Here is a 16,806-nt window from a genome sequence, read left to right on the forward strand (position 1 = left end):
TTTTCCAGAGCAAGTTATTCACCCATTATTTTTTTATCATAGAGCCTAAAAACTGTGCTTCTTTAACCTGCTCTAAATCGTAATATTAAGCACCAGTCAAAGAATTTAGAGTGGTGCTTATAACAATCTTTCACAATCACAGATATCAGGGTCCTAATTTGAATCATTGGCTGCCCACAAGGTTTGCATCTATTCAACAATGACCTTTGAATCACGTGTACTCTAGTCAAAACCCCTGAGCTAAATAACAACATGGTAACAGGTAACTGTCATTGGAAGATGTTAGTTATAATACTCTGCTATGTGAACGTAAGCATCATGTCATCCAAGTGGACATGTTGACTGAACATGTACTCAGTTGTCTTGACTCATATCTGGTTCTGGAGGATTTAAGAGCAATCCAAATAATCTGTTTTTTGGCAAAGATGATGTTAGAATAATGATGAAGATAAAAAAAAAACCTTGAAGATGTAAATGTATCCAGTAATTCAAAAACAATCGGCCTGAAAATAAAGTCTGAAAATATTAACATGATTTTTTATGTCTAGCAGCCCCCTAAATATAAAAGACACCATCAAATCACCACAAACTGCAGCCTCAAACCCGTTCTACAGTCAACATACAATGAACAGTGTAACCTTCCTGAAAGCAAGATTCCTATTGTTAGATTGTCATAATAAACTTAGTTTATTTATTCAAGGAACCAACATAGCATGCCTGTCCATGTCCGAGCAAATTAATAACACAAAGCAACAAGGTAACTTCATGGTACAATTAAAAAAAAGAAAATCTTTGTTTTTAAATAATTCTCTAATCATTTCTCTAATAAAGAAATAATCATAAATCAGAAGATGAGCTAAATGTGATTTACAGTGATTTATGAGTGTCTTTTGACAACTTGGAGGAAAACATTGAGTCCCTAAGGCAACGAGATTTATCACTGAATATTTCACATTATGGCTTCAGGGTGAGGTTATATAAATTGAGCAATTACTTTGCCTGTCTCAAGGATACTTCAAAACTAAGATGTGCAGCTGTCTGTAATATTTGTGCCGAATTAAAAATAACATGTTCAAATGCCAAGTACAGTCAGGTGATGAAGCGCTCCAGAGCTTTTATGCAGATGAGTACGAACAGAGTCCTTCACATGGTCAGTAACCTGCGACTTATATCAAATACTAACAAACAATTCCCCTGAGTTTTGAAGCAGAAAATATACTGCAGCATTTTACATTCTGAATGCAGGTTTTCTGTTTGTGATTAGGAAAAGACAAAAGGGATCAAAATATGACAAGATGGAAGATGTCACAACAAAATGATATCGTCTTACCTCAGATAACAAGCATCCATCGCACCTTCATTACTGTGAGCAGCAATTAAACGAGGGTGAGAGGTTTCCCTCTGAATGCTTCAGTGTTCACCAGAAGAATGGTCGCTAGATTAAACAAAACATTTTTTGATTCCCCAATTGTTTATGCTTTTGACCCATGTGTACGGTGGTTTCCCCATTTTAAAATCCCTTTTGCTCCTCACTTACAGAGATATACAGATCTCTGTCAAAGGGTTAAATACAATGTTTTTAATCAGTTTCCTATAACTGATTTATCTTACTTTCCATCATTTTGCATTTCTCCCACATTGACCCTTTGAAGAGATTTGCCTTCTGTGCTCTTTGCTCTCTTTAAATCATTGAGGATTCACTAGTCCTAATCCTATGGATGTAATGAGATTTGAGCCCATCATTAAAATACACATAACAGTCATAGCAGTCTCAAAAACTAGTGAGCTCTTGATCCTAAAGCATCTCTATTCCACAGATTTATTTTCCTGGAAGTTGAATATTCTGTTGTTGACGGATAACACTAATTAGTTTGAGTAACCACAGTATTTTTTTTTAAATGAATGTAGTACAGTGTGTATCATTTGCTCAACAAACAAGAGAACAGAAGAAGAACAAGTGACATAACAGAACAAGTGATGATAATTATGGTTATCTATTGTGTCAAGATTCTTTATTCATATAATGGATTGTTACCATCCATTGTATGAAAGAAAATAAAAAATAAATCACTTCAAGCTGGAAGAAATAGGATATATAACATCATGTAAGAGAAGTTGCTATTCCAGTATTGGCAACAACATGCCTAAACTAAAAAGCAATAAAAAAAAAAAAGAAGAAGACGGACTAATCAAAAAAAGAGTCTGACAATATTGTCGAAGTGACGGAAAAAAATGTTGCCAATAGTTTATTTAGCTTTCTGCTAACCGAATACATTGCAGTTAACTTCTCCAATATTGTAGAGTGCTCGATCCTCAAATAAAGGTTTTTACAGAGCCACAAGTTTGGAGGGAAAATGGAATGGTAGTTCTCACAGAATTAGCACTATATAACAGCATCAGGATCACAAGGATATTTAAGATGATGTTAGAAATGAATGAGTACTACTAGTACAGGTTATTATATGACGCACCTTTATATATGTCTGAGCTCATCTGGTGGGAGGGCTTAGGACAGAGGGGAGAGCTGTACAATAAGGGCTATATGTTTATTTCCTTCCTTCTCCAGAAAGCTGACTACCCGGGGATACCACTTCAATTATAAATTGCTTTAAGGTTATTATGGAGTTTTGAAGTAGGTGCTTTATTGACAGTCCAGAAGATTATTTATTGAGATGAACAAAACTCAAGTTCAGTCAAATCATCAACATAAGTTACTCCAATGTTTCCAATCAGTTGTTTCATTGGTTTCTGATGAGCGTCACAATGTGAGGAAGGTTATAATTTGAATAACTCTTCTCAAGGACAGGCCTCAATGCACATCAGGCTGTACTGGCTGGAGTATTAGGCTTTAGATACAAATACTAAGTCACCTGCCAGCCCAGTCCTCCAATGGTGGAGTCCAAATCATTACACAGATATTGTGAATCTCCCCCAAATTCTCTGTGTCCATTTTCCTGAGTTTCCATTCAAGGAAATTTGGTGACATTAGCCCAACTGGGAAAGGTATTCAGCTGAAACATGGGCACGCCCCACGTGTTAATGGCAATGTTGATGGTCATGACTCCAACAAAGTTCAGAATGAATCCAGTTTTGGCCTGGAACAACCAGAAAAACAATACAACAAAACAGTTATATTTGGATACAGTGTTTTGTCAACATCCTAACAGAATAGATATTGAAACATATTTGTCAATGTACACACTGCATTTGGTACTCAGTCTACTTGAGCTTGGTTTGTTGGTAATATTAAGAATATTGTGTGTGTGCAAATAGATGATAATGATCAGATATAAGGATGGATCTAAGCCATTTATAGGTCTTACCATGTCCATGACTTTAAGGTTACCATAGGAGAAGGCGATGGCATTGGGTGGAGTGGCCACGGGCAGCATGAAAGCCAGCGAGGCAGAGATGGTGCAGGGAAACATGACGTACAGTGGGTGTATCTTAATAGCAGTTGCCTGGATTAAACACATTAAAAAGGGACATTCACACTCATGTTAGTACAAATCTTTCATGGCCACATTGTTGATGAGGAACATCAGTTATTTTTGTTCGCCTAAAAGTGTTTCCGTATTCTGTTAAAGATTGAGAGTGGATGATGTCCTGCCTTACCATGGATGCCAGTATGGGCAGAAAGAGCGTGGTGGTGGCAGTGTTGCTGGAACATTCAGTGAATGTTGCCACCAGCAGACACAGCAGGATGGAGATGGCAAAAGGAGGGATGCTCTGCAGAGGTATTAAACTCTCCCCGAGCCACCCCGATAGTCCAGATTTCTGAATGCAAGGTGGGAAAACACACATCAGCGTCCGAAGATGTGAAGAAAAGATTATCTTGAGAAAACTGTGGAGTTCAGGATCAACTGCTTTACCTCACTTCCATGTGCCAATGCAAAACCTCCTCCCAGAAGCAAAATGATGTTCCAAGGCATCTTTTCATGGACGACGTCCCAACCAAGCAGAGGTGGAGGAGCTTCAGCAGGAGCACCTTTTACAACATGGAGAAAAAAGAACATCTTTGGAGGTGACAGTCATAAACAATGATACATGTCAAAAGACTTCAGAAAAGCCGAGCTTTTATTGTGTGAAGATAAGATGCTGTGACTGTAAATGTGTTCTGTAAAGATAAAAAGTTATTGGGATGAACGCCAATGTCAAGCGATCAAAATAATCCAAATTAAAACACGTTTATGCGGATTCATTCTTTTAAACGGACTATAGCACCCTTAAAGTCTGCCTCATAGCTTTAAAACCTTTTACTTCTAAGCATGTGTCGCTTCTCTGTGTACAAAACAGACTGCTCTTCCACTTTTCAACAGGTATTAGAGAACTTGTTGCTTATAGGCTCCTGCCTATAAGCAACAAGTTCTTAAGACACGCCTAACTTAAGTTACTGAGGGAGGGGGGGGGCTGTACGACAGCATGTACTGTTGTACAGGCTTGACCTTGTGGCTATCAGGCTACAATTCAGGAAGGAGTTGAGACAATGTTTATTAGAAAAGTGCTGAAGTTTTCACGGGCAATAAAAGTTATTGACTGTATCTTAGGTAGCTATAGTACACAGATAGAGGACAAACATGCTCATAAAACTGCACTCCTATCTTTATGTGTCAAATTAAACCGCAAACATAGCAACATTGAATGAATTCTTCCCAATGTGCTGTCTAGACGTGCAGATAGGGCCCAAAAGAGATCAACTTCATGATCCTCTAAACACATGATGTATACATTTTCTGATAACTGTTTTATCAATGTTTCTTAACAATTGACGGCATTAACATGAAAAAAAGACTTACGACTTGAATGACACTTTGATGCGATATTCAAAAAAGTCAATGTGTAAACTTTTTTTTATGAAAAAAAAGGTATACAAATGCACCTGTTGCTCAAACAAAGCTAGAAACATGCCAGCTGACTTACCGTCCTCTGACTTCCCGCAGGATCTCGGCCATTTGGACGGGATACAGAAGAAGAGTGATGACATTAATATGGCCACAGTGCCATCCGTGACGTACCTGATGACAAAACACATTTGAAAAGTCTGCATTTCATGTATTACGAAAATACTCAAGATACCACTTAGTGATCAAAAGACAAACATAAAACATACGTAAACACATATACTCAAGTTTAGTGATTGATAAACCCTTAAAATTAGACCCTTATTTTCTCCTCCTATACTGGACTAACCCTGGTTAACTGATCACCTCTCATGAAAACAGTTATACTCACGATTTGTCTTTGTTGAAGAGCACAGTGGCCCAGCCGGGTATGAACCCAGGCTCCCTGGTAAACCACAGAAGAACCAGCAACGTGAAGATAACCAGCACACAATGCTCAGCGAAGCTCATCCTCCCCAACTTCTTGTACTCATCTCTGATTACCTGGTAAGCTTCCCCATCACCATCTTTCTTTGCGTTACATCCAAAGGACTTTTTCAAACTGGAATAACATAATGTTCGAAATAAATAATAGACATAGTCAAAAGATATCAGAGCAGAGTATGACACCAGTCCGTAAAACTTACTTGAAACCCAAAAACATAAACTGCAGCCACAACCAAGACAAGACGAGCATTAGCAACATGTTGGGGAACGCAAAGCCAAACCAGCTTGCAAAGTTGATTACGCCTCCGTTTTCTGGGAAGAGTCTGTTGATGATGAAAAAGAAAGCAATAAGATCACAAAAACTGTAGAACCCGAACAATTTAGTTTTTTACAACCGGAGTGTTTTTTTGGTTGTCCCTTATCAGTGAGTATAATGTCACACTCTATATCCACATTTAATCATTAAATCCAATGGCTTTAAAACAGAGGGCACTTGGCAATTACAAAAGTGATCCTGGACATATCGGAAGAGTTTATGTTCTGGTAAATCAGTAAACCACCTACATTAAATTGAAAACCAATGCATTTGTCCACTGTAATTGTCCATTGCAGAGTTTTGACAGTTTTTTGTAACTTGTCAAGTCCATTTGCAGACTTTGACTTGAAAGTCCCGATCTCAACAATGCAATCTATGAGTATTTGAAAAACAAAAAAACATAAGAATATTGACTGAAGAAATAGCCTATTATTGTAGGAATATCAGTGCAAATAGGTCAACATAGCCCCTTTGTGAGTAGAGGAAGACATAACTGGTTATCTTGGTTAGTTTCCACAGGTTGAGTTCAGGACCAGAGAGTTGATCTGCATATGTGTGTTTTGTGTTTATCTGCATTTGTGCAGGTCGTACTCATCAATCTGGCCTTTCAGGATGACATTGGGAGTGGTTCCAGTGAGGGTGGCCGTCCCTCCGATGCTTGCTGCGTAACAAACGCTAAGGCTCATGCCTTTCGTCAGCTTCAAATACTTCGCCTCCCTCTTCAGTTTGCGCTGCTCGGCCTCTGGACTCCTGTCACAAACCGCTGGCCGGACAGAATCCAGACCTTCAGCATTGAAAACACATTTTAATTGTTGTGTCTTGAATGTAACATACATTTACTGTTTTGTCTTCCATGCTTTATCTGGTTCTGTAATTGTTTAACACAGTTAATGAAGTTAGTATTGGATTTCAAGACTTTTGAGAAAGGTCATCACATGACCATATTTTCAAGGCAGCACAAACTCTTTTGTTGACATCTTGGGTTGACTAAACCAAACTGCTCGTTAAATAAAAAATGTATAAACAGGATAAGCACTTTTTATAAACTTAGGATTTGTATTTGAAACCCTCATACAAACCAAAGCAAGAATGCATCTTCATCTAATCGTACGCTCTGTTTTGACCTTTTATTATTCTTTTCTAAACAAGAGTCTAACTTCAAAGACAAAGTTTAACAAAATAACCTACTTGATATATTGCCATTTTCCTTCGTGTCTGTGTTGTCATCTTTATCTGCAAGACATTGTCAGAGCAATAGTAAAACAAAAAGAATAGCACCCAAAGAATTAAGAAACATTCTCTTCAAAAGTCACACACACCCATGTCGATGGCCTTGTCCATTGGTTTAATCTTTTTGCTCTCTTTGGTGTCCCCCAACTCGAATGCCTGGTTATCCTGACCATCCATTGCAGCAGACGGGTTATAATCCCTCTCTTCAGAGTTGGCCTCTGTGTCACAGAGCTGCTGTAGTACAGCGTTGGCGATGGGCACCATCATGGCTGTGGAGGCCGTGTTACTGATCCACATGGACAGAAAGGCTGTGGTGCCCATGAAACCGATCATCAAGCTGCAGGGGACGTAAAACAAGTGATGAGATGGATGTTGAAGTTGAAGACAGTTCGGAAAGAGAAACAAAATAGAGATGATACATACATGGTATGGACAAAAGTATGTGAACTCAAAAAATCCCATTATAACAGCCTCCACTCTTCTGGAAAGGCTTTCCACAACATTTGGTACCTGGCTGCAGGGATTTGCTCCCAATCAGCCACAATAGTATTACTGAAGTCGACCACCAATAATAAGACATGGCTTATTGTCGTGCTACTAGTTAATTAGGAATGTGTTGGATTGGTTTCAGGTCATTTTTCTTCCACACACGTTATATTGATGCTGCAGTTTGTAGTACGTAAAAGTCTTACAGAGATGGTTTCACCCCCACAATAAGCAGCACTTTAAGCGCAATCCTCTTGTGCAGGTTCCAGTTCTCGACAGCGATGGCCACCAGCAGCCCACCAATAAAGAGCATGTTGGAGTCTTTCAGGTATTGAATACACACCTGAATGAGGGAAGAAGAAAAGATGTCAGAAAAGCCAAATCCCAGTCCAACTAATTAAAAGAAGTGGTTTATTAAATTGTGTGTACACAGTAAACAGATGGAAATACCTCACTTGATTCCATGATACCCATCATGGGGAAGAGAATGACAGGCAGCATGGCGGTCACAGCCAGAGGGATACACTCCGTACACCAGTACAGCGCCATGAGGATGATTACATAGCCACATTTTGCCTCCTGTAATGACAGACAATGAATATTATCATTAAACAGCCTAAATACACAGTATATACTGTGTTTTACACATACATTACACTCCACCGCACTTGACAATTGTGCACAAGTGATAGCTCAAGAAAGAGTATGAAGTTATTGAAGCTTGTAAGGAAACTACAACACAGCATAAACTTCTTAACCTTGGCTAACTGACTATATACAGCAGGTCAGTTAGCGTGGTTAGGTAATCTCTGACAACTAGTAAACATTAAGTAAATTAATTTTACGAGGAAAGGCTACATGCTTGTTGTTGAAATATTAGCAGCAAGTCAAAACTCATTACATTCGGGGATCAATAAAGTAATTATCCATCTATCATTCTACATTTTAGTCACACAAAGTAAACTCTTCCTTTTGTCTGTGTAGTTGGAACCAAACCAAACCAAAATACCTGCTGATAAAAGTCAAGGAAGTAATACTTTCTAATTGCTTGTTTTGCTTTATGTTCCAATTACAACGGCTGAACCAGAAACTAAGCCATAAAATATTGTTATTACTTTATCATTACTACTATCTCTTTTCAAATATACGGGAATTGTGACCGGCGGAACAGGAACACAGGTTTTGGTCTTTGATTAAATGGGACAGATTGAGCCCCTGAACATGAACCCACGTTTTATCATAGTTAAAGATTAAATGGTACAAAGGGTCAAGGACGGGGGCCTTTTCTGGCCATGTTGCAGCTAAGAAAACAATGTAAAGCAACAAATGTCCTTCCAGGCTGAAGTCTTTGATCCCTTTTGATTATCATTTTCATTTTGTTGCAGTGGTTTCCCAAAATGTGGCTTCAGAAACTCTCTCTCTCTTTCTCCCTCTCTCTCTTCCTCTCCCTTTCCGTCTCTCTCTCTCTCTCTCTCTCTCTCTCTCTCTCTCTCTCTCTCTCTCTCTCTCTCTCTCTCTCTCTCTCTGTCAAACATACTTTGTGGATTGAAAGATTAAATTTGAGAAAAAAAAGATGGGAGAAAATAGATTTTCATTTGATTCAAAAGACCAAGCGTAATTATTTTCTGAGTAAAATTCCATTCATACAACCTTTCAAGTGAATGCTAGTATGCATTAAAAACACAGTTTTTACTACTGTTTATTATTACTGTTTATTATTTATAAAACGTTTTTTCTTGTGTGCACTTTACCGCTTTGCTACTTCAACCCCGCAATCCCCAACTGCGAGACTAATAAAGGATTATCTTATCTTAATGTTATGTTAATCTACATCGATCAGATAGCATTAAAAAACTCACTGAAAGATCCAAGCTTTAGTCACAGTTGTCTCCAGAATCCCTAAAATCTGAGTAACCCCCTATTGTATTCTTCACAGCTGTCTAAGACTTCCACTTTGTTTCCAGTGTTAGTTTAATGAGCCTCTATTCTTCGCTCTTCTGACTCCTCAATGGTAGAATGAATCAATCACCTTCATAAAATCAGTCATGGTCATCCCTTGCCTCATTAACACCTAAACATATACTTCAAAATAACACTTTTTTTCTGAAATCAATATATCCTGCCATGTCCCTTATGAATCAGGCACACTAATATTTACAACAGAGGTTTAGGTGAGTCCCTTTTGCACTGCATAGTCCTACAACATTGCTTTTGGATTTTAGGCTGTGAAATTATTGTGGCAGCTAAGTACATGTTGCTACAAAAGAACTAAAGGTATCTGAGGTCAGGTCGAACTGGACCGTTGCAATACAAATGTATGTTTGATATAATAGGCAAGAGTTGATGGTTGACCATAATTTCTTCTATACACTCAGGGCCCCTGAACAGATGCATGAAAGCTGATAGGCGTTGTCTGTTCTCAGTGGCCAGATTAATGGAGAGTTTGTGTCCTAATGGAGACTGGTTGCAGAGTTGGAGAATCTACAGTACTGATAGACTTCTATGCTCATGTTGCTGATGGAATTTACCATGTTTGAAGTTATTCTGGAGAGGTGTTTCGTTAGGCATCAATGGTATTCATGTATTAGCCATAATAACCATCAGGGTAGTTCATTCATATTTTTGTTATCAGAACACCAAAGGTCAGATATGATCATCTACCTGTGAAGTCCTATCAGATCTGTTCTTTGATGATTGACTTTAAACAAGTGATAAAGTCAATAACCATAAATGTAAAGAGTGGGTGGTTAATGGATATAAGAAGATATGGGTGCTCTACAAAAAAAATAATTGACCTTGTAAAGCCAATTTAACTGAAATAGCAACAATACTACAGTACAAGTGATTTTATTTACTCCATCTAAATAACATGATCTCCATGATAGATGACTAAACTGCACCATGTGGACATTATGGACAGAAGTACCAGTGGAGAAAAAAAGTTGAACTCCACCTTTAATCGCAGATTTTGTACATTACCTCAACATCAGAAAGACATACTCTAACACATACATACATACATACATACATACATACATACATACATACATACATACATACATACATACATACATACATGTACATACATACTCAGTGTTAATTTCCGTGCTGAAAGTGTCTTATACCATAGCTTTGGACTAATATATTAAGCAATTAGAAAAGCCATTTTCATTCTGCAGGTCTAACGTTTAAAATATATCTGCAGATATGTCCTATACGTCAGTAAAAACTCATACACATGGTTATTTTCTTACCGAGGTCGGGTTGTAGAGAGGCAGAGGCAGAAGTGAAAGAGGTGTCAGGACTATCACAATGTAATTCCTATACCTCCACAACCATGTAAGAAACCCAGGCATGATAGGATCCACAAGGTGTAATGGACATCCAAAGTATTGTCAATAGACAAAAATTAAATAAACTTAGCAACACCACCCTACTAACTAAGTGACAGCACGAGAAAGTCACAGTTTATAAATAGGGCTGTATATGTCCCCCTAAAAAAAAGATTACAAATTAACTTTCAAGTGAGGATTCTGCAGGAACTGGGTGTCTCCAGAGTGGGAAGGGAAGGGCATATCTGAAACGGCATTTGATCAAAGTGTCGTCCATGTTTTGAAGAGCACACAAGGGCAATCCAAAATTAATAAATAGTTAGATAACAGGGTTGATAGCCTTGTAAAGGAGTGTGGGCGTAACTTTTAAAACAAGATGTTGTGATCCATATGAAAAGCCTGCCAGAGGCTGAAATGTAGACAAACCAGATCATCCTCCCACTGTGCGTTCATGTGTGAAGTGAAAAGGTTAAAAGGTTTTGCAAGAGTCTGTGAAGATTGATGTTTTAATGCTTGAGGCAACCCTGAGTTTCTATCAAATTACATCCAAAGTCCTTGACGGTTAGTTAACAAGGAGGAATACTTTCAGTTTTAAAACAAACTAAATTAAAATAAATAAATTTGTGATTCAAGTTTGCACTTAGTTGTACATAATCCTGTAGTCAAATGCCTTCCTAATGTAAAATAACCAGTGAAATAACTTCTCTTTCCTTAATGCCTCATTAGAATCAGAGTTATTAATGACAATGCTGACTGCCCACTTCTGTAGATTCAAAACAGACAAACAAAAAAGGCAGCTTGGTATCTTGACCATAGATTTACACAATTGACAACATTTTAGAAAAGTTTTCTCTGCTGCTATCTTTGTCCATCTTGGCAAGAACATGATGTTCCTGTCCGTTACACAATGTGCACAATGGTTAACTTATATACATATGCTGTTTTATACTAGTTCTAGACTGTCTTTTTAAAAACATCTAGCCAGGGCTTGCATATGTATCACATATATATATATATATATATATATATATATATATATATATATATATATATATATATATATATATATATATATATCCTGTTAATCATTAAAAAATATCACTTATGCCCCTTTTTGTATATCCAATGAGAGCTTACAAGCACCCCCATGGCTCAAATCACAAATTTAGCCCATAAAAAAGCAAGCTGTCATGTATTCGTATTAAAAACGGAATAGTTTGTAGCAAGGCGGTTGAGTTGTTTAATATCCTGTTTTCTTTGTGGGAATTTGTTGTGTTTTAGAAACTTATAGTAGTTGACATTATAGAGTTAAAAATAACTTTGTACATATTAAATAGATGTATTACCGTGTTTTTACGACTATAAATCAGACTATTTGGGGAGAATAGGGTTTGAAACCGCATTTTACCTTAACGCTAAACATGAAGAGGCCATTCAATCCAGTCGACAGTAAAGGTAACATTAGTAAAGGTAACATTAGTGACCAAAATATGTAGTTTGCAGCTTTGTCCACGTGGGGTCGCTGTGTTCACGCGTCAACCTGAGTCGGTGTCACTTCCTTTACGCAGCTGAGCTAAGTTACTTTCAAGCTCCTTTTATTTCACCCAACAGAAGAACAAACGCCAGCGGCGTAAGCAAGCTGGCGTCGGGGAGCCGCTTAGTGAATGTTTCACCTGAATTCAGACACTGGGAATACGGAGAAAGTCATGCGACATGGACGCGCTGGACACAGTGGCGATCCTTCCCGACGACGAACTCGACGCTCCGTCGACCGACAATGAAACCGACGGCAACAAAGAGGAGGAGGCCGGCGCAACGTTACCGGCTCCCGGCTCCACGCGGCCGCCGTTGAGATGCCGGCTGCCGGTCTCCGTGGAGCCGGTGCTTTTCCTCTCCATGTTCTCCCTGGTCCTGCAGACGCCTCTCTCCACGCAGTACCTGTGGGACCGCATCAGCGAGGACCTGGGCTACAACGGCTCCAAGAGGTCGGAGTGCAGCAACGGCTCCGTGCCTTCCGACCCGCTTCTAACGGTTACTCGTCTAAATAAATCACCCGGTGTCTCTGTCACGTGCCAGCAGTCACTCATTTAAGTGCCTTGCTCGAAGGCGCCTTTATGCCGTTAGCTGTTAACGCGCATGTGTCGGACCTGCTCGACAGCAAAACTACTTAGTCAACAATGACGTCTCTTCTGATGAGCACAGCTGGGGCCATATATCATGATATATCATTACAATGTTATTTTAAATCTTTACTATAAAAATGTTTGTTTAATTACTATATTATAAGCCACTAAACCCGCAACACAGAAGCATCCTATGCACAGACAAAATAAATACATTTAAAAAATCATTGCACAATACATGCAAGGCCACAATAAAAGTCATGATTGCATTTAGAGGCTTTTCTTTGGCTATTAAATGTAAGCATTCAAATCACTAGGGACTGAAATGCAGGTGCACAGATTAAAAGAAAAGAAACTGCTATTCTTTTGTGAACAATTACAAAAAGGAACAGCAGTCACAAGTTGAAACGAAGCAACAGGGGTTTGATGATCAGGCACAATCTAAACAGATTCTCTGACTTTCTAAATGAGAACTAGTCGTAGAGGTTTGATGGGTCAGCATTTTCCAGTCCTGCTCAGCAGAGCACTGACCAAGCAGAGACAACTTGAGTATCATAAACTCCTGTTCGCTGTTAAATGTGGCGGACTGGGCTGGGGTTATAATCTCTTCTCTTTTTTTGCAGGAAGTGGAAACTTTGACAGCCCACTGGAACCTGTACATCAGTCTTGGGGGTTTTTCTCTCGGCCTGTTTGTGGTGCCGTTCCTTGGCTCATGGAGTGACCTTGCAGGTCGCAGACCTGTGCTTATCATCCCCAACCTCGGTCTGGCCCTCCAAGCACTAGTTTCCCTCCTGGTGATGTACCTGAAGTTGCCTGTCATCTGCTTCCTAGTGGGCAGGCTGCTTGGCGGCCTTTCAGGTGATTTCAACGCCATCCTGGCCGGCTGTTTTGCTTATGTGGCTGACACCAGCGACAGAAGGTCGCGCACCTTCCGGGTGGCCATCTTGGAGGCTTGTCTGGGCCTTTCAGGAATGCTCGCCAGCATCATTGGAGGGGAGTGGCGGCGGGCACAAGGGTAAGAAATGTGTGTTTTTGAATGTCAGTTCCATTAAGTTCCATTAAGCCAGTGCACTGAATTGGTAATCATTACCGTTACGCTGTTACGTCTCTATTTAGGTACATCAATCCATTCTGGCTAGTCCTGGCCACTAGCCTGGCTTCGGCTCTGTACGCTTACCTGTTTGTCCACGAGTCTGTCCTGCCAGACCCAAGTGCCAAGCTCCTCGCCTGTCGCCACTATAAAGCTGCCTGGCGCCTCTTTTCAACAGGAGGCAGTACCAGTGGGGCCGGGGGGAGACTTCACAGATACAAGCTGTGGCTTTACACGCTGTGTTTCTTTGTCGTGCTGACCGTACACATGGGCAGCAGGGGGTTGTTTGTGTTGTACGAGCTGAGCGCACCGCTGTGCTGGGGGTCGGCCCTCATCGGCTATGGATCAGCAGCTCTGCACCTGTCCTACCTGAGCAGTCTGCTGGGGCTGAAGATCATGCAGCAATGTATGGAGGACTCCTGGGTGGCAGTCGTTGGTCTGGCATCCAATGTCATCGGGCTGGTGGTCTTCTCTATAACTGACACCACTCAGCTCATGTTTACAGGTGAAAACATCAAGGTTTTTATCCATAAGCGAAATCAAAAGGCAAATTAGATGCTTTCAGGGTCATATTAGGCACAGAAAAATGCCTATTCAGCATATTCAGCCTTTTATAAGGAATGATGACAAGTAACTAAAATATCCATTAAATTATATTAGGTTTAAATGTAATGTGCACTTTTCACTTTCATTACCCTCTGTTATTTGTGCTTTCCGAGCTCTACCTAAAGCATTTGATAACACGCATATAATCACAGTACAGCTCAGCAAGTGAAAGATTAAACAAGCCTCGTGTGAAACCAGGCAATACAATTTCCATATTTGTAAAATTGTTGCACAATAATGTCTGGCCAATTTTATGACAGAACAAGAACAACACATATTTAAAATATTAGCATTGGTCGCTAAAGTCACAATGTAGACTTTAACTGTTTAGCTGCAACTCAGTTCAGATGTGTTTTGTCACCAGGTTATGGCCTGTGTTTCCTCTCCATGGCCGTGACGCCGGTGCTCAGGTCAAAGCTGTCTAAGCTGGTGGACCCATCAGAACAAGGTCAGTCACTGAACATTTACCAAACACTATACTCATGTTTTAAAATCAAGTGCATTTTATTTATTATGGATTAGCTTTTCACGAGGGACTGCTCGCATCCTCCAGGTTGTTTACATGTTTGGGTGTTTGTACTTTCTCCCAGGTGTCCTGTTTGCCTGCGTTGCCTGTGTGGAGAGCTTATGTTTTATGTTGGGCAGTGGCATCTTCAACTCCCTCTATCCAGCCACACTGTACTTTATGAAGGGCTTCCCTTTCCTTCTTGCTGCTATCCTCCTCTTCATTCCTGCTGGAATAATTGGGTGAGTGTTACTCTTGACTCTTTGGAATTATGTAACTTTGAGTTGTTTTCTTATTAGTGAATTCTAGTTACAAAAGCAAGGCAATCTACAACTTTGAAGATTAGCAGAATAAACGATTAAACATTTTTAATGTTTGTCTTTAAAGGACCCTGCAATGTTTGGTCCAGAGAAGAGACCGCCGAGACGCCACGGCATCCTGACCTGAAGAGAGGAAGCTGTTAGAGAGTTAAAGTTCCTCCTGGTGTCTCAGAAGTAAGCAGATCTGAACACATGCATTATGGGATGCATGACTTTTGTTACCAAGCTGTCCCATCAAGAACAGAGGATGAAGAATCAAGCTGACATGACGGTAAAATCTCCCGTCTTAATGATTAGACAGTGGAGACTGAGACTTTGTCAAATTCTTGCTGACACTACAAACAAGCCATTGTGTTCCATAATGATATTCATACGAATGTAGTAATGAACAAGGTTCAATAGATGTTTTCATTTTGTGATTTCATACATTTCCATACAGTATAATACTAACCAAATAGTGTGCCTTACATTTCCAATTTGAATGGATGAATCGCTATAGCTGAAACACACTGCAGGCGAAGGTGCTGAATCTAAGAGGAAACTCCTCAGGTGTGCCAAACATTTTCTTATGCATTATTTTGATTTGAACAGTACTTTTTACATGTGGTACTGCTTATTTAAGTAAAAGATCAGAGTACCTTTTGCATTGCTGTCCGTTTGCAGAGATATCCTAATTCTATTAGAGGATGTTCTCTCTCAAATTGGGGAATTTAGTACCAGATGCGTGTTATGTCACAGCATGTCCAAACCCAACTATCTGTAAACAGAAGAGAGAAACTGAATAATGAGCTCCATCTTGACCCTCTTCTCTCAACCACAAACTCTGGGAAGTCCCAGAACTCAGGCCCTCAGCCAACATGCACACAGGGTCAGGGCCGAGATGCAAAATGAGGGAACACAAGCTATAAGATAAGCTTTGAAATGCACAAAGGGAAGTTTAAAGGTTAAATGAAGTATTACTCAGCAACTGTGAATTGATCAGTATGACGATTATTTTTCTCAGCCGGTCTTCAGATGAACTGTGTGACAAAACTGATAATATAAATCTAAAATTCCTGTAGATGCTTTTCATAATCATGTCTAGTGAAGTTCAGATTATGTTAGTAAGGTCAGTAAAACAGTTCTGCAGCTGTAGTTGTGTCTGGAAATGTCTGGTTCTCAAGGGAACTGTAGTCACATGCCTGCACTTCTCAACACCCACACCTGTTTATCAGCATATTGACATTAGATAGAAGCAGACTGGACGTTGCGCGTCTGTCTGTGAGAAAAGATGAGAACACAAGATTCACCTCTTCCTGACAGGATAGACCGAATCAGATGTTAGGACGAGGGGAGACGAACTGTGATGATAAACTGTGTATGAAAAGGCCCCTCTTCCGTTTGTGGGGCAGTTGTTCTTTTGCCTACCTGAAAGTTGGTTGTTCAACTCATTGCTTTTGCAACTGCAACGCTTGTTACTTTACCTGTGATT

General features: G+C 39.7%; 2 protein-coding genes across 3 annotated transcripts; one reads left to right on the forward strand and one right to left on the reverse strand.

Moving 5' to 3' along the window:
• Positions 1-2,194: 2,194 nt before the first annotated feature.
• Positions 2,195-12,669, reverse strand: LOC137790212 (solute carrier family 13 member 2-like). 2 transcript variants are annotated; one of them, XM_068584210.1, is made up of 13 exons: positions 12,365-12,669; positions 7,810-7,938; positions 7,566-7,702; positions 6,963-7,210; positions 6,832-6,876; positions 6,235-6,427; positions 5,528-5,650; positions 5,233-5,442; positions 4,921-5,015; positions 3,873-3,988; positions 3,616-3,777; positions 3,324-3,461; positions 2,195-3,095 (listed from the first exon to the last, which is right to left on the reverse strand). In XM_068584210.1, exons 2-13 carry the CDS (start codon positions 7,906-7,908, stop codon positions 2,967-2,969), a joined length of 1,695 nt encoding a protein of 564 aa, XP_068440311.1. In that variant the 5' UTR covers positions 7,909-7,938; positions 12,365-12,669; the 3' UTR covers positions 2,195-2,966. The 2 variants fall into 2 exon arrangements, with proteins under 2 accessions (XP_068440311.1, XP_068440312.1); XM_068584211.1 differs by lacking the exons at positions 7,566-7,702; positions 12,365-12,669 and having other exon boundaries at positions 7,810-7,903.
• On the forward strand, positions 12,255-16,778 carry slc46a1 (solute carrier family 46 member 1). The gene is made up of 6 exons (XM_068584212.1): positions 12,255-12,722; positions 13,438-13,829; positions 13,931-14,409; positions 14,875-14,958; positions 15,101-15,257; positions 15,403-16,778. Exons 1-6 carry the CDS (start codon positions 12,405-12,407, stop codon positions 15,455-15,457), a joined length of 1,485 nt encoding a protein of 494 aa, XP_068440313.1. The 5' UTR covers positions 12,255-12,404; the 3' UTR covers positions 15,458-16,778.
• Positions 16,779-16,806: the final 28 nt, after the last annotated feature.

The sequence above is a fragment of the Clinocottus analis genome, unplaced genomic scaffold (genome assembly GCF_023055335.1).
Source record: "Clinocottus analis isolate CAN_PGR_092001 unplaced genomic scaffold, fCliAna1.0.p SCAF_2, whole genome shotgun sequence".
In the NCBI taxonomy this organism is placed as follows: domain Eukaryota; kingdom Metazoa; phylum Chordata; class Actinopteri; order Perciformes; family Cottidae; genus Clinocottus; species Clinocottus analis.

Excerpts from the sequence above, each read along its gene's own strand:
- slc46a1 (XM_068584212.1), top strand. The coding sequence starts at position 12,405 with ATGGACGCGCTGGACACAGTGGCGATCCTTCCCGACGACGAACTCGAC. Across the intron at positions 14,410-14,874 it reads CACTCAGCTCATGTTTACAG|GTTATGGCCTGTGTTTCCTC; the intron begins GTGAAAACATCA and ends TTTTGTCACCAG. Across the intron at positions 15,258-15,402 it reads ATTCCTGCTGGAATAATTGG|GACCCTGCAATGTTTGGTCC; the intron begins GTGAGTGTTACT and ends TTGTCTTTAAAG.
- LOC137790212 (XM_068584210.1), bottom strand. The coding sequence starts at position 7,908 with ATGGCGCTGTACTGGTGTACGGAGTGTATCCCTCTGGCTGTGACCGCC. Across the intron at positions 5,443-5,527 it reads TTTATGTTTTTGGGTTTCAA|TTTGAAAAAGTCCTTTGGAT; the intron begins GTAAGTTTTACG and ends ATGTTATTCCAG. Across the intron at positions 3,096-3,323 it reads ACCTTAAAGTCATGGACATG|GCCAAAACTGGATTCATTCT; the intron begins GTAAGACCTATA and ends TGGTTGTTCCAG.